The sequence below is a fragment of the Pelodiscus sinensis genome, chromosome 10 (assembly GCF_052426305.1).
Source record: "Pelodiscus sinensis isolate ZL-2025 chromosome 10, ASM5242630v1, whole genome shotgun sequence".
Lineage (NCBI taxonomy): Eukaryota > Metazoa > Chordata > Testudines > Trionychidae > Pelodiscus > Pelodiscus sinensis.
Genome location: NC_143061.1, coordinates 1,327,397 through 1,348,961, shown reverse-complemented (window position 1 = coordinate 1,348,961; position 21,565 = coordinate 1,327,397). Strand labels below are relative to the sequence as shown.

General features: G+C 49.3%; 1 protein-coding gene across 9 annotated transcripts in view; it reads right to left on the bottom strand.

Annotated features, from left to right (window-relative positions):
- Positions 1–21,565, bottom strand: part of ATP13A3 (ATPase 13A3) — a 107,683-nt gene that overhangs the window by 5,831 nt on the left and 80,287 nt on the right. For all 9 annotated transcript variants that reach the window (XM_089780683.1, XM_075938303.2, XM_075938304.2 and 6 more), the window contains 12 exons: positions 20,095–20,219; positions 19,243–19,421; positions 17,849–17,971; positions 17,683–17,762; positions 16,369–16,411; positions 16,151–16,260; positions 14,829–14,925; positions 12,510–12,582; positions 11,289–11,466; positions 9,958–10,145; positions 6,894–6,982; positions 6,410–6,490 (listed from right to left, as the gene is read on the bottom strand). In XM_089780683.1, the coding sequence (XP_089636809.1) occupies positions 6,410–6,490; positions 6,894–6,982; positions 9,958–10,145; positions 11,289–11,466; positions 12,510–12,582; positions 14,829–14,925; positions 16,151–16,260; positions 16,369–16,411; positions 17,683–17,762; positions 17,849–17,971; positions 19,243–19,421; positions 20,095–20,219 (1,366 nt within the window). The remainder of the gene's footprint in view (positions 1–6,409; positions 6,491–6,893; positions 6,983–9,957; positions 10,146–11,288; positions 11,467–12,509; positions 12,583–14,828; positions 14,926–16,150; positions 16,261–16,368; positions 16,412–17,682; positions 17,763–17,848; positions 17,972–19,242; positions 19,422–20,094; positions 20,220–21,565) is intronic.

Genomic DNA, 21,565 nt, shown 5'->3' with positions numbered 1-21,565 from the left:
GGGCTGTGGGTCCCTGCCCAAGCCATGAGAGTCACAGCGAGGGCCGTGTGACACACATCACCTCCGCACTGCGCACACAGCAAGACTCATTCCCCGAATGGACAGCCTGTGGCAGGTGGGCTCCAGGGGCTCGGCCTGTAGGACGGGGCTCCGGGCTCTGGGGCTCCAGCTGGGGGCAGAAGGTCTGGGTGTGGGGAAGGGGAGGGCTCTGGCTGGGGTTTTGGGTGCAGGCTGACTGAGGGCTATGCAGGGAGAGGACTCCTCCCACTGCCTCTCACTGCCGCAGCTCAAAGCCCAGGGAGAGGCGCCTGCCCAGCTGCAGCAGCTGCGGCGTGGCTGAGCCAGGGTGGTGGTGCCAGTGCCCTGCCCCCAGAGCCGGCCCTCCAGGGGACAGTGCAGTGGTACAGTCAGGGCTTGGGGAGAGGCAGCTCTTCCTGCCACTGCCCTATGTGGGGCCTAATAAGCAGCCAGGCAGCTCAGTGGTAACTTAGCTTGAGAGCTCCTGCAGCTAGTCACAAAAACATCCGAGCGGCCAGACGGGGTCAGGCCAAAGGCCCCTCCAGCCCAGTGTCTGGCTGCCCACAGCGGCCACTGCCAGGTGCCCGGAGGGAGGGATCACAGCTGGGAATCCTCACACGATCCCTCCCGTCACCCACTGCCAGGCAAACAGAGGCCGGGGCCACCATTCCTACCCGTCCTGCCTAACGGCCATCGATAGACCTAACCTCCATGAAGCTAGCTAGCTCTTTTCTGAACCCTGGTAAAGTCCTGCTTGCAGAACACACGTTGGTTTCTAAAAACGATAGATGACCATTTCCTAACACAAAAGGTGATGCACGCAATGAAGTAACGCTTTTGGACTTTGTGATGACAGAACTAGGAATGAATTACTGGACTGGAAGTTGGTGGTTGCTTGGCAACCAGTGTTCATGGCTTAATTACATTTAATAGTAGTAAACAGAGAACAGTCCCAACCAGTAACGTACATTCTTGGTGCTTCAAAAAAAGCTAATTTCCCAAAGCTGAGGACTATTATGAGCAAAACTGATTGAGAAGAAAATTTCAGATAGAAAAATGTGACTGAAAACTGGGAAGTTCTTAAAGAAGAGTTTAATAGGTGGCCAAAAAGTCATGATACCACAAACAAGATATACGACAGCTGTGATTGAAACCCCATCCTGGTTCAGTGACAAAGTACATCACCAAGTCAAAATAAAAATGCAATAAACAACAAATGAGGAAGCAGATAGCAAGTGATAAAAATGAGAAGTTATGAAGTACAGGAAATTGATACAGGAAGCTAAAGATGTCAGGGAAAACTCAGTGACAAGCAGCATTAAGGACAATAAGGAGTTTAGAAAACTAGGAGCTAAAAAAATTCTAGCAATTTTACTGGCCTACTATTGATTAAATGGATGCAGAAAAAAGAAGTATTCCATATTTTTTCTATTCTATTCTGAATTTGCAAAAGGAAGAAGTTGCTGTATCACATGCAAATGGAGAAGTCCTTTCAAACAAAGAAGGATGTTGACAATGTATTAGAAATAAATAATTTTAAAATCAGCAGGTCTGGAGAACTTCCTGAGCAGGGTTGCCAACCCACAGAAATTTCGTTTACAGACAAAATGGGAAAAAATTTACAGACACATTTTTTATTGAGATAATTTTTATATTATATTAAGACGACATAAATGGCCCAAAGTGAAGAGTAATCGTTGTCATTCATACATCACAAGAACAATATGCTATTTAACACACTTTCATTTAGTCAGTCATGGTCCTAAATAAACAATTAAAACCTCCATTTCTGCTGCTCCACAGTAAAATGGCTGAAGCAGCACAGAAGAAATGTAATCGCTAGAGAATAATTGCTGCTTTTTGAAATTTTACGAAATATATGGACACCTACATTTTTTTTTTTACGGACTTTATAGACAGGTCCAATTTCGGCTAATTTTTTACAGACTGTTCGTAAATTTACTGATGGGTGACAACCCTGTTCCTGAGTTAAAAATGTACACACTTGGACTGAAGTGGAGATGAATGTAGGAGATAGCTGTGTAGAGAGTCTCTGGGTTAAGCTGAAAGGGGTAAAAAACGAGGGTGATATCATGCTAGGAGTCTACTACAGGCCACCTAGCCAGGTGGAAGAGGTGGATGAGGCCTTTTTTAAACAATTAACAAAACTATCCAAAGCCCAAGATTTGGTGGTGATGGGGGACTTCAACTATCCAGACATATGTTGGGAAACTAACACAGTGGGGCACAGGCTATCCAATAAGTTTCTGGACTGCATTGGAGACAACTTTCTGTTTCAGAAGGTTGAAAAAGCTACCAGAGGAGAAGCTGTTCTGGATTTGGTTTTAACAAATAGGGAGGAACTAGTTGAGAACTTGAAAGTGGAAGACAGTATAGGGGACAGTGATCACGAAATAATAGAGTTCATGATCTTAAGGAAAGGTAGAAGGGAGACCAGCACAATTGAGGTAATGGATTTCAGGAAGGCAGATTTTGATAAGCTCAGAGAACTTGTAGGTAAGGTCCCATGGGAAGCAAGACTGAAGGGAAAAACAACTGAGGAGAGTTGGAAGTATTTCAAAGGGACGTTGTTAAGGGCCCAAAAGCAAACAATTCCGCTGTGTAGGAAAGATAGAAAATATGGCAAAAGACCAGCTTGGCTTAACAAGGAGATCTTGCATGATCTCAAAATAAAAAAGGAGTCATATAAAAAATGGAAACTAGGACAACTAACAAAGGATGAATATAGGCAAGCAACACGGGAATGCAGGGGCAAGATTAGAAAGGCAAAGGCACAAAATGAGATCAAACTAGCTACAGGCATAAAGGGAAACAAGAAGACCTTTTATAAATACATTAAAAGCAAGAGGAAGACCAAGGACAGGGTAGGCCCACTGCTTAGTGAGGAGGGAGAAGCAGTAACAGGAAACTTGGAAATGGCGGAGATGCTCAATGACTTCTTTGTTTCGGTCTTCACCGAGAAGTCTGGAGGTGTGCCTAACGTAGTGAATACAAGCAGAGAGAGGGTAAGTTTAGAAGATAGGCTACACAAAGAACAAGTTAAAAATCACTTAGGAAAGTTAGATGTCAGCAAGTCACCAGGTCCTGATGAAATGCATCCCAGGATACTCAAGGAGCTGATAGAGGAGGTATCTGAGCCTTTAGCTATGATCTTTGAAAAATCATGGCAGACAGGGGAGATTCCAGAAGACTGGAAAAGGGCAAATATTGTGCCCATCTATAAAAAGGGGAATAAGAACAACCCAGGAAACTACAGACCGGTCAGTTTAACGTCTGTCCCAGGGAAGATAATGGAGCAGGTAATTAAGGAAATCATATGCAAACACTTGGAAGGTAATAAAGTGATAGGGAATAGCCAGCATGGGTTTGTGAAGAACAAGTCATGCCAAACTAATCTGCTAGCTTTCTTTGATAAGATAACGAGCCTTGTGGATAAGGGAGAAGTGGTGGATGTCATATACCTAGACTTTAGTAAGGCATTTGATATGGTCTCACATGATATTCTTATTGATAAACTAGGCAAATATAACTTAGATAGGGCCACGATAAGGTGGGTGCATAATTGGCTGGATAACCGTAGTCAGAGAGTTGTTGTTAACGGTTCTAAATCCTGCTGGAAAGGGATAACAAGTGGAGTTCCTCAAGGGTCTGTATTGGGACCCGTACTGTTCAATATTTTCATCAATGATGTAGATATTGGGATAGAGAGTACGCTTATTAAGTTTGCAGATGATACCAAACTGGGTGGGGTTGCGACTTCTTTGGAGGATAGAGACATAATTCAAAATGACCTTAGCAAGTTAGAGAAATGGTCAGAGGTAAACAGGATGAGGTTTAATAAAGAGAAATGCAAAGTACTCCACTTAGGAAGGAACAATCAGTTCCATACATACAAGATGGGAAGCGACTGTCTAGGAAGGAGCATGGCGGAGAGGGATCTAGGGGTCATAGTGGACCACAAGTTGAATATGAGTCAACAGTGTGATGCTGTTGCAAAAAAAGCAAATATGATTCTAGGTTGTATCAACAGGTGTGTTGTAAGCAAAACTCGTGAAGTCATTCTGCCGCTCTACTCTGCGTTCGTTAGGCCTCAGCTGGAGTACTGTGTCCAGTTCTGGGCGCCACATTTCAAGAAAGATGTGGAGAAATTGGAAAGGGTACAGAGAAGAGCGACAAGAATGATTAAAGGTTTAGAGAACATGACCTATGAAGCCAGGCTTCATGAACTGGGCTTGTTTAGTTTGGAAAAAAGAAGATTAAGGGGGGACATGATAGCGGTTTTCAAATATCTAAAAGGGTGTCACAAGGAGGAAGGAGAAAATTTGTTCCTCTTGGTTTCTGAGGACAGGACAAGGAGTAATGGGCTTAAAGTGCAGCAGGGGAGGTTTAGATTGGACATTAGGAAAAAATTCCTAACTGTCAGGGTGGTCAAATATTGGAATAAATTGCCAAGGGAGGTGGTGGAATCTCCCTCTCTGGAGATATTTAAGAACAGGTTAGATAGACATCTGTCAGGGATGGTGTAGACGGAGCTTGGTCCTGCCTTGAGGGCGGGGGGCTGGACTCGATGACCTCTCGAGGTCCCTTCCAGTCCTATTATTCTATGATTCTATGATTCTATGAGTTGCTAAAAGAGCTGGCTGGGCAGACCCTTTGCCCACAGATATAAAATTTTAATAAGTGTTTGAACCCTAGAGACATTCCAGGTGACAGGAAACCCTGATCTCCTTCTTGGAATGAAATACAAGTGTAGTTGATAAAGGCAGCTGTGCAGATGTAACACACTCGGGGCCTTTGATTTACACACTAGGACATTCTGATTTAAAAACCGGCACCCTGAGATAGCTATAAACTCACCCCACATGAATTAAGAAGCGGCTAACTGACAGATCTTTACAGTAGTCCTCAATGGGAAATAGCCACTGAATGGGATGTTTCAAGTGGCATTCCAGGGGGATCCCATGTGTCCGACATTCCCATCAATGGCCTGGGATACACAGTCACTGCTGAGAACATTTGCGGATGGCAAAGATCAGGAGAGTGGCAAACACTGAGGATGAGACGGTCCTAGAGAGCAACCTGGATCACTGGAAACGGGGCCCATCCAAGCTACACACATTTCACTGCAGTGATTGGTCTAGGAATAGCGAGCACAGGCCAGCTTTCACAAGAGGGGACTGGATCCCAGGAAGCAGAAACCCAAAGGATCTGGGGGCGCTAGTGGACAAGCGGCTGAACGTGAGCTCCTCGAGCGATGCTTTGGAAGACAGTGCCAAGGGGGTGCCTGAATGTACAAACGGGGGAGCAGTAAGCAGCAACGAGGAGGAGATTTTACCCTGTTCACAGCACAGCTGAGACCTAGTGTCCACATTTTTAAAAGGCCTTGAAAATGGAGGCTGCGGAAAGGAACCACAAAGGTGAGCCAAGAAAACGCCTTCCAAGGCAGTGGCAGAGCCCGGTCTGTTCAGCTAGTCCAGCCGGAGAGGGGTGACAATGACAAGGTATAATTCCTTCGGGGGGCGCCTCAGCTATGCAAGGGCCTGACTCTAGCAGCGAATGGCGAGGCAAGAGCCAGCGCCTAGAAAGGGAAGCCAGGCAAGCACCAAGTAGGAGTCAGACATTTTTAACAGAGGACGATCGACCCCTGGGGAACAAACCAACCAGGGAGTGGGGGATTCTCCATCTCTTGATTTCTTCCAATCAAGACGGAAGCTGAGCCAAACCCAACTGACTGCGCTTCAGTCCCTGGCTGAAAGGGGGCGTGAGATACGGGAGGTCAGACTAGAGCAGTGGCTCTCAAGCTGTGGGGCAGGACCCCAAAGTGGGGTGTGACCTCATTTGCATGGGGTCGCCAGGGCTGGCTCCGACTTGCCAGGGCCAAAGCTAAAGCCCAACCAAAACCAAAGATGATGCCTCAGACTTCAGCCTGGCGGGGTGGGCTCAGTTACAGGCCTCCTGCCTGGGGCCCTCCTACCTAGGCAGTGGGGAGTGGGTGGGGTCTGGCTTTGGTCCCTGCCTGGGGTCACGTGGGAATTTCTGTTCTCAGAAAGGGGTCACAGTGCAGTGAAGTCCGAGAACCCCCGACTAGAGGATCTAGTGGCTCTTCCTGCCAGGCCCCTTCTACTGTTAAAGTGATGCACACTTCTGATCCAGCATAAGGCCAGAGATACATGCTGGAGTCGCTTGGACCGAACTCCGTACCAATGCGTAGGTCAGGTTAGATATTAATGATCTGTGTTATGAAACATTCTTGCCTGAAAATACACCAGCAGTACAAACACAACGGTACTCCATCAGCATTCAGACAGGGCGTCCTAACACCCAGGAAAGGGCTCCATGGAGAACCCCCTTGTACATCTGAACTACTTACCTCTACCAAGACGGATACAATTGCATTGATGATGACAATGATGAGAATTGTTATACGCCACTGATACGGTACACACACTAACTGCAAGACAAAGATGCCACAGGTGAGCAATGCGCGCTACGCACTGAGCAGTTATACACTAAAACAGTGTATCTGTGAAATAAAGCAAATTTGAAACAAGCTTGGTTGTAAATCTCGACTTTTAACGCCTCTGTTATTGCCTAAACATGAGTCTCTGCGACAGGGAAGATAAGGCTATCGCCAGAGGGCCAGTAGACAAGATTTTTTTTTAATTAAAGATTAAAAAACGGTGAAACTAAATGTATTTTTGGTTTTCAGTATGCCAGATTTTCATCTTCTGGTAGAACCTGTACTCTAGCTTTCAAAGGGTTAGTCTAGCCATTGGGAACTTTAGACAGGAAGAGAAGCCAGCCAACTTATTTCATGAGGTGTGACATTCACACACGTGCTTGTTGACTCTTACCTCAAGAAGGCTGTCAACGGATTCAAGTGGATACAACATGATGAAAAATGTGAGGATGTACAGAACTATCACAGATACAACAAATAGAGCTGTAAACAGAAAGAGAGAAATAGAACTTCAAGCATATTGTCCCTCTTGATTGTTGCATCTCTATCACAATAAACCCTGAACAATAATTCACAAAATGTATTCTGCATCGGTAGCCCATATACAAGTACATATTGATTAAATGGCTTTGGATTTCTTTCCTGAGAAATTATACTGCAATGATTTTATTGCATAAGTGAAAAAGTCACCTTAACAAACATCTGGTAACTTCTCATAAACTCATGAAAAAATGCAACGTATTTGACACTTCATATACAAAGAGTGTTCCCTTTCATAACAGAGCACAAATCTCAGATTACTTCGAAATCTGAATTATATTTATCCACCATTTCACTTTAGCACGTGTGCACACATGTAAAGCTGTCTCCACTAACCTTCTAAAATAATACCATAAATTAGCGAATATAACCCGTGGGTTATACACGTGTTTACCAACCACGCCCCCCACAGCCCCCCGTGGGGTATACATGTCTGCGTCTTATACAAGTTGATTTTCACTCCTTGGAGTCCCCCCGGGAGCATCAGTTCCCCTAAGTGGCTCTGCCCCCCTCCCCCCCCAAGCTTGCTGCAGGGGGACAGAGAGGGCCTGACGAGCTTCCAGCGCCTGCACTATGCTCTCCATTCCTCCTGCCCGGAGGAGGGTGGGTGGCACCTGGCTGCGGCTGCACGGGGTGGGCCTGGGCATGAGCGCGGCTCCCCTCACGCAGGCCGGCCGGCTCGCTGGCAGCAGGATGGCCGTCGCCTTGTGTCTGCTCGCTACGCTAGGCGGCTACCTCCTCACCTCGGCACTGCTGCTCAAGTGCCCGGGGTGCTGCCACATCTCCCACTGTGGCATCACAGACCACCTTTTACAAAGGCAGCAGAAGTGTCTGCGGGTTATATACGTCCGTGGGTAATCCAAATTTTTTTAAACACGATAGAAAACCCGTGGGTAATACACGAGTGCGTGTTATACATGGATGCAGGTTATATTCGCTAATTTACGGTATATACGGTACATATAATTTGATATAAATACAAAATGACTAAATTGCAGGAGTTCAGATGAATCACTGCCCTAGCAACAAAACACTGCAGATTTTACATTGCACTTTTCTGAACTCCTGAAAGACCATTTTAAATATACATTCTGAGGCCTACAATAGAGACCAGAATCTTTCAGAATTCTGAAAAACATTAAAGCAACAATCTAAAACTAAAAAAAAATCTGCATGTGAGAGCTCTAGACACACAAAACTATCTTAAGAATATCAGCAAGCTGATTTCTGTGTATGCAGCAAACACACTGTCCCAACAGAGTTAGAAGTGAAAAATGTAACTAGCATTTAGAGGAGAGAAAGGTGATCTGGAATAATCAACATGGATTCACCAAGGGCAATCATGCCTGACCAACCTAATTAGTTTCTGTGATGAGGTACCTGGCCCCGTGGACATGGGAAAGTCAGTGGATGTGACAGACCTTGACTTTAGCAAAGCCTTTGATACGGTCTCCCACAGGATTGGATAAATGGACTGTGAGGTGGCTGGAAAGCTGGTGAGATTGTTGGGCCCAACGGGTAGTGATCAATGGCTCGATGTCTGGCTAGTGGTCGGTATCAAGTGCACCTCGGCAGTCGGTTCTGGGTCAAGTTTTGTTCAAAGTCTTTATCAATGACCTGGCTGAGGGGATGGATTGCACCCTCAGCAAGTTTGCAGATGACACTAAGCTGGGGGGAGAGGTAGATACACTGAAGGGCAGGGATTGGGTCCAGAGTGAACTAGACAGATTAGAGGATGGGGCCAAAAGAAATCTGAGGAGGTTCAACAAGGACAAGTGCAGAGTCCTGCCCTTGGGACGGAAGAATCCCAAGCATTGGTACAGGCTGGGGACCGACTGGCTAAGCAGCAGTTCTGCAGAAAAGGACCTGGGGGTTCCAGTGGATGAGAAGCTGGAGATGAGTCAGCAGGGCGCCCTTGTAGCCAAGAGGACTAATGGCGTATTAGGTGCATTGGGAGGAGCATTGCCAGCGGATCCAGAGATGTCATCATTCCCCTTTAGTTGGCTCTGGTGAGGTCACATCTGGAGTGTTGAGTCCAGTTCTGGAACCCCCATTAGAGAGAGAATGGGGTCAAACTGCAGCGAGTCTAGTGGAGGACAACAAAAATGACCAGGGGGCCACAGCACATGACCTTTGAGGAGAGGCTGAGGGATTTGGGCCTATTTAATTTAGAGGACAGGAGAGGAGAAAAGAAGATTTGAGAGCCGCCTTCAGCTTCCTGAAGGGGGTTCCAAAGAGGCTGGAGAGAGGCTGTTCTCAGTGGGGGCAGATGGCAGAACGAGGAGCAATGGGCTCAAGTTGCAGTGGGGGAGGTCTAGGTTGGATATTAGGAAAAGCTATTTCCCTAGGAGGGTGGGGAAGCGCTGAGAGGGGAGGGGATGGAGTCTCCATCCCTACAGGTGTTTCAGTCCCCGCTTGACAAAGCCCTGGCTGGGTTGATTGAGTTGGGTCGGTCCTGCTTTGGGTGGGGGGCTGGACTCGATGACTTCTGAGGTCTCTGCCCGCCCTGGGGTTCTAGGATTATTCAGCATCTTAAACAAATCAGCAATGGGATGCAGGAGTATCCTGCGCCCAAAGCCACTGAGTCCAGGAGAAATGTCACTCAGTACCGCGGCAATGATGGGATCTCGGGGGCTTTCCCAGGCGGGCGTGCCATTCAAACGTCTTGTTGAAATGTGTAGAGTGAGAGAATGTTTGCACTCGTTTTCCCAGCTCTGCCCCATCTAGTGACACCTGCAAAACCCTCTCCTGCTTCTTCTCCGGGTGGAGCCCCACATTCCTGCCACAGCAGATCTGTTCCTGCAAAAGCAGCACCACACGCACCCAAAAGGATGTGCTGCCTGAGTGGACCATGCCTCGTGCTCTGGAATGCTCACCCCGAAAACCAGCGGGATTGTCTGTGCTGAGAAGAGACTTACTGTTTTTGTAGGAAGGCTGCCTGAAGGGCTTCCCTTTAGAAAAGACAATTGCCACTATGAGGTACTGAAAGCAGGAGATGAAAAACACCGTTGTGTTCTCATAGTTTTTGATATTGTGCTCATCGTGCTCCGTGTCATTCCCGTGTGGGGAGGCACTGGCATTTGCAGCTGCTGCTGGGTCACATGCACTGCAACAAGGAGAATATTCGACAGTCAAAATAAAGGGTACAGCATGCTTCAGCCTGCTCTTCACTGTGGCCACCATCCAGCAGCGCTTGCTAAGAGGCTCTGGTGGGAACAGTTCAGATCCGTGGTGCCCGGCACGCTAGGCACTGGCCACGTGGGGCTGTTTGGCTAGTTCACTTCAGAACTGGCTGGACACGTGGGTTTCCACATTTTGCTGTGGTGACTGACGTCAAGCAGAAAGGCCGCTGTGTGGGGTGCCTGAGCTCACAGGCTGGAGTGTCCCGTGGGGCCCTGGGAGCTGTGAATCCCAGTGCGTTCCCTGGCAATATGAATGGCCCAGGACTCTCTGCTGCCATGCCCTTACCCTCTCCCATGAGGGCAGATCCTCTCTCGCTCTGCTCGCCCTGGTACATCCTCAGCCCTTCATTCCCGCCACGCACCCTGAGCATCTGCCACAAGCTCCCCTTTCCAGAGCGCTCCAACAGAGCCTTACAGGCAACGGCACAGAGCAGGGCTACTCAACATGCGGCCCGCGGGGGGGACCCTTTGAACAAGGCCTCCACTGGGAACACGCTCCACAGCGGCAAGGCGGCTCCCAGGCGGGGCGAGCACTGACAGATGCCAGCGGACGGGCTGGCTGGAACAGACGGGTGCAGGGTGTCGGCGTTTCTAGCCCCCAGGGAGGAGGTGCCGGGAGCACCGGGGCATTGTGGGACGTGCTGGCTGCTTAGCCTGGCGGGCAGAGCCTGAGAGGTGCTGACTGGCTCACACTGGCCGCGTCCGGGTCCGGTGCCCTGGTTTAAGGCTTAATCTTGGTATTCATGCCCGTCAGTGTGAAAGCAGCTATTTGCATAGATTTGCATGTCTATGCAACCGCACAATTAGCAGCCCTCGGCATGTGCGGTGAGTGCCATTGTGGGCCCCGGGGCTTCCACAGTTGAGTAGCCCTGGGACGGAGGGAACTGCCAGTCCTGTGCAGGAGGCGGCAGGCCCGTTCAAGGCAAGAACCCTGTTGTAGTTTGCTTCTAAGAAGCCCTTCCCCAAGGCAAGGCCCCCGGGCCAGCTCTGCGCACTCGCCAGTTGCCACATGAAATGTTTTCACGCCGCCCCCGTTCCCAGACTGCAGTTACCAAGGCTCCACGTACTCTGACTGTGCGGTCCAGGGCTCATACCAGGGCTGCTGTTTGACCCAAAGAAATCCCACAGTTTGGAAACCAAGGCAGATGAGAATCTGAGACAGAACTGAGCAGAGAAGTTGACCTGAGATGAGACCTGACGGCGGCCTTTGTGCCACAAGCTGCTTCCAAGCGGGATTTAAACTCACTGTGCGGATAGAAAGAAAAGGAGGGGAGGTTAGAATCTGCCCGGGGCCGAGCACGAACCCGTCTGACTTTTCTGGGCTAAGCTATGTGAGCGCAATTCCCCTGCTCCTGTGTCAGCAGTGGGCCAGCTCTCCTGGAGCCTGCACGGGAATAAGTAGCCACAGTAGCACAAGTACCCGCCTGAAATTTGGGAGGCGGCAGGAGCGCTTGGCCTGGCTCAGCTGGCTACACAGCTGTTCATACTCCCGCTAGCTGGAGGAGAGCTAGCTCAAGGGTGTGTAAGGATGCATTCGCAAGCGGGGACTCGCAAACCCACTCACAGCCTAGAAAATGCTGCAGAGTGTTTGACTTGTGACTAGACTATCAAGCAATTTACCAAATGAACTGCAGCTAATGGCACTGGTAACAGTGGAACCCCATTTGGTTCAATATTTGTGGAGGGCTTCTACAGTCTCAAATGCACTGATTTCAATTGCAACACAAGCCCCAAGCGTACACAGCTCGCTTCAGATTTCTTTTCTCCTGCTTCCTGTGCTCTCGCCTACAGGTACGTGGCAGGTGGGGGTGGGGAAGGTCAAGCCTTCCCTACTCACCCGCAGTGCAGAGGCCGGGGGAGCAGCCAGCCATGAAACAGTAAGAGAGCATCCCCTGGTACTGGCTGAAAGCAGAGTCGCCGAGGCCAGCAGAGACCTGCGGCTGCACAAGGAGAACCAGGGACATACCCGCTCACGTGGTATGTCACAGAACTAGCAATGATCAGTTTGGCCTTTTACATGAACAAAGGGATTCCAAACACAGTGACAGGTTTACTGAACCCTCCCATGCCACTGCCACACGCCGAACTGCAGGGCAACACCTCGGGGCACTTTGTCAGGTCATTTACTCAGAGCGTTGAGCTGGCTCCTTTACAGGTATCAAAATACAGAAGTCAGCTGACAGCAGCAGGGCTATTTAACGAGATGCTAAAAAGTAAACGTGTGCCTGAGACCCGCAGTTGGTTTTGGTTTTTTCCACAGCTGACGGCTAATTCAGTACAATACTCACTAGTGAAGACAACCACCAAAATGATTGCCAGATCGATGAAGAGAAACTGGAAGTCTCCTAAATTGCTCAGGATCTGTGCAGAAAACACAAGGGCAGTATTACTCACTCCTTCACAGTAAGGAACACTGGGCAGCTCTAACACCTGCACCGAAACTTGCTAAAAGCACGCCCAGCCAGCAGTGGGCTGTGTCCAGTGTGGAAGTCAGGAGCACCATGCACCCTGCAGGACCAAGCCCTGTGTTAGCACTGGACTGTATGACTGCCGCATGCAGACTCAAATACGCTTTTAGGTAGTTTAGGTGCAAGTTGCTCTCTGACCAAATCAGTAAAACAACAAGGCCACCTATACCCAGGAAATGCAGGCTCTCAGACCCCAGAGCTCCCCAAGTATTGGACACAAGAAAATCCCATGAGTTTAATCACACAGCGGCTGCCACTCCCTTACTATATTAGGAATGGTGACAAGCACCAGAGGGGGAGCCGTGTTCGTCTGAATCTGCATAAACAACGAGGAGTCCTGTGGCACCTTACAGACCAACAGATTCATTGGCATCTGACCAAGTGGGTCTTTGCCCACGAAAGCTCATGCTCCAATACATGTGTTAGTCTATACGTGCCAAGGACTCCTCGTCGTTTATGAATCCCGAATGGAAGTCACACAGGTGAATTAACCAGCAGCTAGAGTGGAGGGAGTTTCCACGGAGAGACGAAGTTCAGTCATTTAGTCATTTCTGCCCAAACACGCACAACTCGGCACCTTCCAGGTGTTCTCTCTCAAGCTGTGTCACTACTGACTTTTACAGCCCTCTTCCTTTCCTGGTAGTTGGTAACATGGCACGGTAACCAATACAAACCAGGCCTTCGTTCTACCCATTCTGCTAGGCCAGTGGTCACCAACCAGGAGATCTGGATCTATCGCAGATCTTGGAGCCTCTGACAGGATCCTGACTGGTTGGGCCGGGAAGCTCTCAAGCATTGGCACTTCGGTTGCCCCTCCACCCTGCCTTGGAGCTGCCCCCCTGGGAGCCTCCTGCTTGCTGTGCAGGGTGTGGGGGGGAGAGAAGAGGGGCTGATGGCAGAGTGCCCCACCCCCTTCCCCCACTCCTGTAGCCTATCTCCACACAGAGGGAACTTGGCAGTGCACATCTCTGTGACTCTCACAAACACAGGCCGTCCTTCCCCCTCCTCTCCCGACCCAACTCACACGTGGGGGTTCTTGTTACGTCTGTTATCTGGGTTTTGACAGGTCTGCGTTTCAGTGTTTGCATTTCTCTCTGACGTTTACGTGAACGCCTGTGAGCAGTGAGTTCTCAAACGCCGAGCTGGAGTAACTATCCCTGTGGGAACTGCTCCTGGAAGTGGCCGGCATGACCCTGCGGCCCTGAGCAAGGCGGGGGGGGAACCGTGGCCAGGAGACACTGTGGGCTCAGTGCTGGTGGATGAGGGGCAGCACATGGCGCCACTGCTGTATGTGCCAGCTGCTTTGGAGCGGTGCAGGGCCAGCGCAGGAGTGGGCCTGTCTTACCCTGCTGCTCCAACAACCAGAATCCGTCTCAGTTAAATGGTGCCCAGCCAAGGCCTGCTTCCTAAACCCGCCCCAGCCCTGAACCCCCTCCTACGCCCAACCTCCTGCCCACCCCCGCACCCAGATGCCTTCCCAGAGCTTGCACCCTGAAACCCCTTCTGGACTCCAATCCCCTGCCCTGGGTTAAGCCCGGCGCCCCTCCCACACTCCAAACCCCTTGGCCAAGACTACCCCAGCCTGGTGAGAGTGAGTGAGGATGGGGGAGGAAGGGCGATGGAGTGAGCAGGGTGAGGCCTCGGAGAAAGGGTGGAGGAGGGGCAGGGCTTCAAAGAAGGGGCGGGAAGGAAGTGGGGCAAGGGTATTTGGGTTTGAGGTAGATCTTACATTGAGAAAGTGATCCTGTCGTTAGAAAGGTTGGAGAGCCCTGTGCTAGGTGTTTGCATTGTATTGCTCTGTGGCTACACACCTCCATCACAGCTCTTCTGTGAGCCATTTCAACCTGACTGTGGGGTTTGCCGCCTTTCATAAACAGAAAATCTTACCACAGTATTCCCTATACGAACTACAGAGCAGGAGATGAAATACTATGAACGCGGTGACCACGTTAGCTCGTTATCAAAAGCGAAGTAGTAACATTTTAGATGATCATTTTATACATGATCTAGAAAATGAAAGGAAGATGAATCTTGCAATCACCAAGCTCCCCAAGAAACGTACAGAACCAGCCAGGCGTTAACTGGCTCATCTGAACCCTCACGTAAGAGCTCTGGAGTGCTGTATTGTCGACCACTCACCGAGTACAGGAGAGTGACGCTGAAATACTGGATAATGCTGTACAAAGCCATAAACTTAAACACGCAAAAGGAAGTTAGTAAAGCAGCACGGCCTTCCCTGTAAAAACAAAAACAGACATAACGAAAGCCAGTGAAGTCAACAACGACACCCTGGCTGGCGAGACAGCTAACGCTGAGCTGAAGAGCAAATGCAGTGAGACATTTTCTGCTAAAGACAGAAAAGTCAAAAAAGGGGGGGGGAGGAGGGAGAATACATTTGATAGCTAATCACAATTCTGAACATACCATCTACCAAGAATCATCAGATTTCGGCTTGCTGCTGTTTCATTTTAAAAAGCTGTATTGGAAAATCAATCAATCCATCCGCTGAGACGCCCCTCTGCTCTGAAAGTGTGCATGGCGACACAGTCAGCAGCCGTCTGGCGCTCCCTGTGTGCACTCAGGACCAGATCCGTGGGCTCAAGGGACACAAACCGCTCGGCAGGACTTCTCACAGAGCTCACGCCGCTGATTTAGACCAAACTGGATTCCCGGGCACCAGCCAAGTTCAAGTTGCTGGGACAAAAATCAGTTCCCAGCCACCCCATTTGAAATTCCAGTGGGACTCCCCCAAAGTTATCACTAAGGGCAATTTTTAGTGCTGGTGATTATGCCCAAGCAGGAAAGAACATCACTTGCCTCTCAGGTCCCAGGGTAAGTTTGTAGGGACTGACAACACCTAGAAAGAGACATTTTTATAAATGGAAACAGAGTAACCCTGGCCCAGCAATCCTGGAGAGAAACATGGAACCCAAGTGCCATCCTTCACGGTCTCCCTTCAGAGCCAGGCTGAACTTCAGGGCATGAACAGAAGCTGTAGCCCACAACAGCGTTTTCTGCCTTGAATGGTCTCTTTCCAACAGCACAGATATTAGAATTCTTGTTCATTTAAAGCTTCCTACAAACTCCAAAAAATATTCCTGGTTTCTAATGGCAACACATCAATTTGTTGCTAGGAAATTTAATGCCCCTTCCGACAACTTCGGATGGCTATCGACACTCCCCTACCTTAACGGGCAGTTAATTTTATGTGGCCAAAAGTAGTAGTAAAACCCTGGCTCATGCTCTGGAAAGACATTACTCTCAGAGAGCCTCTGCCAAAGGCAAAAACTATCAAGGTGTATGTCTCATCCTCGGGAGCTCTCGGATCAAACAGCAAGTCGCACGGCGTATGGAGAGAGCCAGGCCTGCACTGCATTGGTTTCCCGTTGCTGGCATGCAAGATATTGGCTTGCACCCTGCATCCCCAAGGGGACCTGTCTGCTGAGCACCCGGAGCCTTACCTGATAAGGTCTGGCACACAGGAAATACTGGGAGATTTTGAGGTGAATGGGGATGCCACGGAAGCCTCAAGTTCAGACAGCGATATCCCACCATGGGCCTTCTTCAGTGCCTGCCAGGTATCAGGAGGAGAGAGAGATTGGTAATAACCCTTCAGCTCTTACACTCTCAGGAACGTGAGAGTAGCTCCTTCAAGCCAAACAAACAGAAGTGTACTTACACCACAGTCATTTGCACCATCTCCACACATGCCAACATAGTAACTAGAAAAACCAGACAAGTTTCAGTGTTGTGTTTCACTGTAAGACTCACTCCATTCTACACACCCCATGCCTCCCAAGAGCTGCACAGACCGTAGCGAATCATCAGCATCATGGGTTATTGCAATCTTCATTATGCAGACGGGAAAACAGGCAGAGCTGCTGAGTGACTGGCCCCAGGAGAAGCAGCAAGTAAACGCCAGAGTCAAGGTTGGAACTCAGAAGTCTGTGACCACCTTTCCCACACGTAATCTACAACCCCCACACTGCGCTGCCGCCATCGCTGGGAAAGGGGCACCTTGCAAGATTTTGTTACATATTTTTCCAACAAATTATTTCTAAGGTATCAGGTGGAAACTATCACGAAGACTAGAAACACCTCCACCGGGGGGAAACAGCTGCAAAGGTAAACCAGCCATTACACTAATCCCTCCAGTGTTCAGTTGTGCCAGGACAATAGGATGTGGGTGGAATTTGATTGTTTCTCATCAAATGGAAAGGGGAGGTCTGCTAGGAGGGAGTTACATTGCAGAATGACGGGGGGAGGGGGACAGAGATGGGGGGAGGGATAGCTGTAACCCCATTGTGCCAGGAGGGGGCAGGGTGGAGAAAGGGAGAGCTATCTGCTCTATATTTCAGAGAGTTTATCTGTGTGTGTCTGTCTGTCCCCCAGCCAGGGAACATGCACCTCTCCCCCGGCTGTGCCTGCTACAGCGGCAGCAGCCATGGACAGGCATGTCTCCCCTGGCCACAAGCTGTTGCAGTGAGAGAGGCCGGGGAAGCCAGCAGACTGACCCTTCCTCCCCAGCCCACGCAAGCAAGGTTCCAATGAAGACAAACACCACGCACTGGAGTTACTGACCCGAGCAGCGCGGGGTAAATATTCTAGTGACTGACTAAAGCAGAATTCATCCCATAATATTTGCTTGCTTAACAAGTAGAAATTAACTGGGGTATGGAACTTTTGATCAGACAGGGCAAGTCCGTGTTGCTTTAGTCTAATGACTGCTGCACCATTAAATACTTCAGCTGCAACCTCCGGAAAACGCAGCTGGTTAAAAACCCGTCTCAAAGTCCTCCATAAATCACACTGCTTATGAAACTGCTCTTTGAACTGTCCAGTTCACCAGCTCAGAAGCTTTTCCAGTCCAGCCTTTTTCCAGGCTAACCATAAGCAATTCAAGCAGTACAGTGCTCGGTGCTCCCCTAAGCACACTGTTGTAACGCAGTAAACACACGACATTTTCACAAACACACACCACATAAATACTCACTCTACATTTTGTAAAGCTTCCACTAGCTGGGTTTTCTGATCAGGCGCCATGCGGGCAAAGACAGTGCCATGCAACACCAGCTGAAAGACAACAAATTTCTTACCAGCATTAGTCACTGGAAACCTGCACAGCACCAGAAAAGCCAAACACCAGTCACGTTACCAACCTTGGGCACAAGGTCCTGAAAATGCTCCAGTATCACTGCAAATGACTTCCCATTCATTGCAAAATGGAATTTAGTCAGCGGAGGGTCCTCGAGGTTTTCATCGACCAATTTAACCGGAATATCCTGTATCAAAACAAGGAGCTTTGGTTACATTAGTTACCTAGTTTCTTTATAGCCACTACACAAAGGAGCAACAGAACATGGGATCTTTGGAAACAAAGCTTTGAAAAAGGTTGTGAGAATTGTACTTTGAGCTGCAGGAAACCCTGTAAGGTTAAATCACACTTATTCATAAGCACAACTTCTATGGTTTATTACCCGGTTAATTATAAAGAAATATTTTGGAATAATAAAAAATAATAAAACCGGGTTGATGAAAGAGTCGGTTGCAGCTGCAGCTCCAAACTACAGTTGATGGGATTTTGCTGCTGGTTGGTGTTTTACGACTGACCGCAGTAAACTGAACTAGAGCATGCAGAATGCAGGGCCTCTGGATGTAACTGACAGCAACCCACTGGCTGCCTATGTGTCTGGGGCCAGTCTCTGCCAATGGGCAGGACTTTGCTGCTTCAGAGAGGACTTGAACCTGCGACCCTGTCCTCCCCAGGTGAGTGCCCTATCCCTTAGGCCATGCAGGAACCCGCCCCACCACCTTACCGCGGCGGGGAGGCCCTTTATCCTGCCTGCCCCAGGGCCACCCGGCTGTTCCCCAGACCCGACCCAACCCCGGGGGAGTCGGGACTCACACCACCCTGCGCACTGTGGGGGCAACATGACACGGTGTAATATACCCTGGGGCAGTTGCGTTATGCAGGCCAATACTCAGGAGAGCTCTTGTCTCTCAGAGACAGGTTTCAATATATTTATTTTTTTCCAAAAGACAAAACCCAGCACGAAGTAAATCCCGAGCAGAGCTCCGTTCCAGTGTACTGTCATTATTTTAACGTTAACGGTGTTTCGATGAGAACAGCTGGACACACATTCCTGCTGTCACATCTAGCTGATGGCTAACCAATTACAGCCCTGGTTAGGAACTTGGGGTGCTGCCCAATGGACAGCTTCCGCAACAGAACAGCACCCCCTGCTGGCCAGCTGAGTGCGTCTGACCCAGACTGCCTCAAATGGCCTCAAACTATTTTTCCAGACTGAAAATGAATCCACTTAGTTGTTAATTAGATCAGAGTCCAACGAACGAGCGACTCATAGGCATTTCTTCCTCCCAGCAGCCCATGGTTCCAAGCCAGCCCTATACTGAATGGCAGCATTGTGCTATTGCATTGCCCGCTGTCCGTGAAGGAGCGCATGTAGCACTCTACAACTACACACTAGAACAACGTAAACACACCTGGCAGTAAATCTCACACTAACTCTTGCCCACAGCAATGCAGAATTACCTGGGAGTTAATGGCTGGCGCTGAGTTAGTGCATTTTGTGAGGGTATCTGCATAATGCCAGTTTATCCTGGCAGCCTGCCCATCCTTTGGAGGTAGCGCGTCAGCAATAATGACCTTCTCCTGAGGTAGAATCATTCCACAATCTCTAGCCACAGAGATAGCAGTTAACATGTTATCACCTATGGGGCGAGTAAAGAAAAAAGGGTTGTATTAAAGAAATGGCAACAGAAATGAGCAACACGCTCGAGTAAACCTGCTTTAAAATAGCAGCAGGCCTGTCTGACTAGCATCCACGACCTGAGTGACCCGCTTTGCTATTTCACAGACAAATCTTTTTTTCCCTTTTCCAGGATGGTAATGCCTTTTCACTGGGTGTCTGCTGTGCCCGAGCATCATTTCTGCAAGACATTCACCACCCCAGAGCTGCTCTGGGGGACCCCACACTCAGGAGATGTGGGGCAGGGGCAGTGTGGGGGCCAGCCGCAGCCTCACGGGCCCAGCTGGCTTCCGGCGTCACTCGGGAAAGGGGGGCTCATGTTTGCAGCTATGGATGTGGATACAGATCTTGTAGCTGCACAGGGCTCTACATACTTCCTCGCCTCAGATACCAAAAGCAAAAATGCTATTGCCCCTTTCTCGTCTCCTTCCTGTGCAATACCAGCCCTTTTCCAGATGAGAGAGAGAACCTGGACCAGAGATGCTAAATACCACATACCACACAGCTTTACATGCTGGAGAGTCACTGATGGTAAATATAACAACCCACACAGACTGGGGAGGGGGGAAGGATCCTCCTCTTCCAAAGCAATACATTCATTTGTCCCCAAAATGCTGGATTAAGCACATTCTAACCTGTAACCATGACAGTGCGAATGTTGGCTTTATGCAAGTCTTCAAGTACAGCAGGGGTTTCTTGCTTGAGTTTGTTTTGCATTACGATTAACCCCATAAAATCCATGTTGCTTTCAATCGCATCTCTGTAACAACAGGGGGAAACATTCTCAGGGAACGACAGACACGGTGTTATTGGGGGGGAGGGGTTAAACAACGTGCCTCTGCTTTTCTGGCAAAGCAAAGAGAAATTCATAATTAAAAATACAATCTCTCTTTCAGTTAGTTTATTTCTTTAAGAAAAACCAAATATGTTGAATCACGAAGGCCCAGAGAAGCCACTTGCTTGGTGCAGTAACTGGATTTCTTTGAGACGTGGGTGCTCAGCCCAGGCAGGCAGCACACGAGAACACACAGTGCTGTGGGGACGAACTGGCTCCCTCCTGGTGTCCACAGGACACAGACGCCAAAGAACCAGTCACTTCAGGAGAGGAGTCACCTCTTCTGCGGCAGAGCCCTGGGAGCAATCCCTCCGCGGGGAGGAGGAAGCTTTGAGATCAGGCCAGGACTGAAGACAGTACAAAGAGCCACATGTCACATCCCATCTGACACGGTTAGAAAAGGCAAGCACGGAGCCCCAGTCTCTCCCAGGAGCAGCTCCTGGGAGGTTAGGGAGGAGCGCGGGAGAAGTGGCCGGCGACCTGGGGGAGCGCCCCGTTATCATTTCAGGAGGTGAAGTACCAGCTGACTTGCAGCAAGCAGCGTTCCACCCAGCGCTCCACCTCATGTCTCTGAAGAAATCATGGACCCCGTGGATCCTGCTGCCAGGTGAGTCCCTGAGTTGCCTGGTCCTAGCCAAATAAAAAAGCCAATGTCTCTCTCAACTAACTTACGAAAGAAGGATTCATGTGAAGAGTTCTGTGGGTTAGGGAAACACCAGGAAAGGAAGGGACCAGTTAATACAGAAGTCCAACAGCATCTTAGGTAAAAATTTGAGTGTGGCCATAAGGAAACCTTGTCCTTGGGGGAAAAAATACTATAAATGGAGGAATCAGCCATCGAGGCCCCACTATCCCCAGCCTTGTGGACTGATTTGATAGCTACTGAAAAGGCCATTTCCACAGAGAAGAGAAACAAGGAACAGGGTCACACAGAGGTCCCGCGAGGTACCAGGTTGAGATGCCAAGTCAGAGCGGACTCTTTAATCTGGTTTCCCCAAACCCTTAATAAATCCAGAGAACCTCGGACGGGCAAACACTGAACCATTTAGTGTTAGGCTGTCGCAGCCAGATGAGCCTTAACAGAGCTAACTGATGACCCTGATTTCTTCGCATGCAGCAGGAAACCCAGCATGGCAGAGAGCAGAGCTGATCCATGCACAAGTGGTGGAACCTTTTCCATTTCTGAAGTGAAGTAACTGGAGCTGACCCCTTTCCCACCTGTTCTCCTGTCGAGCAAGTGGATTCGAGAACCACTGAGGAGCCAAGCTTGG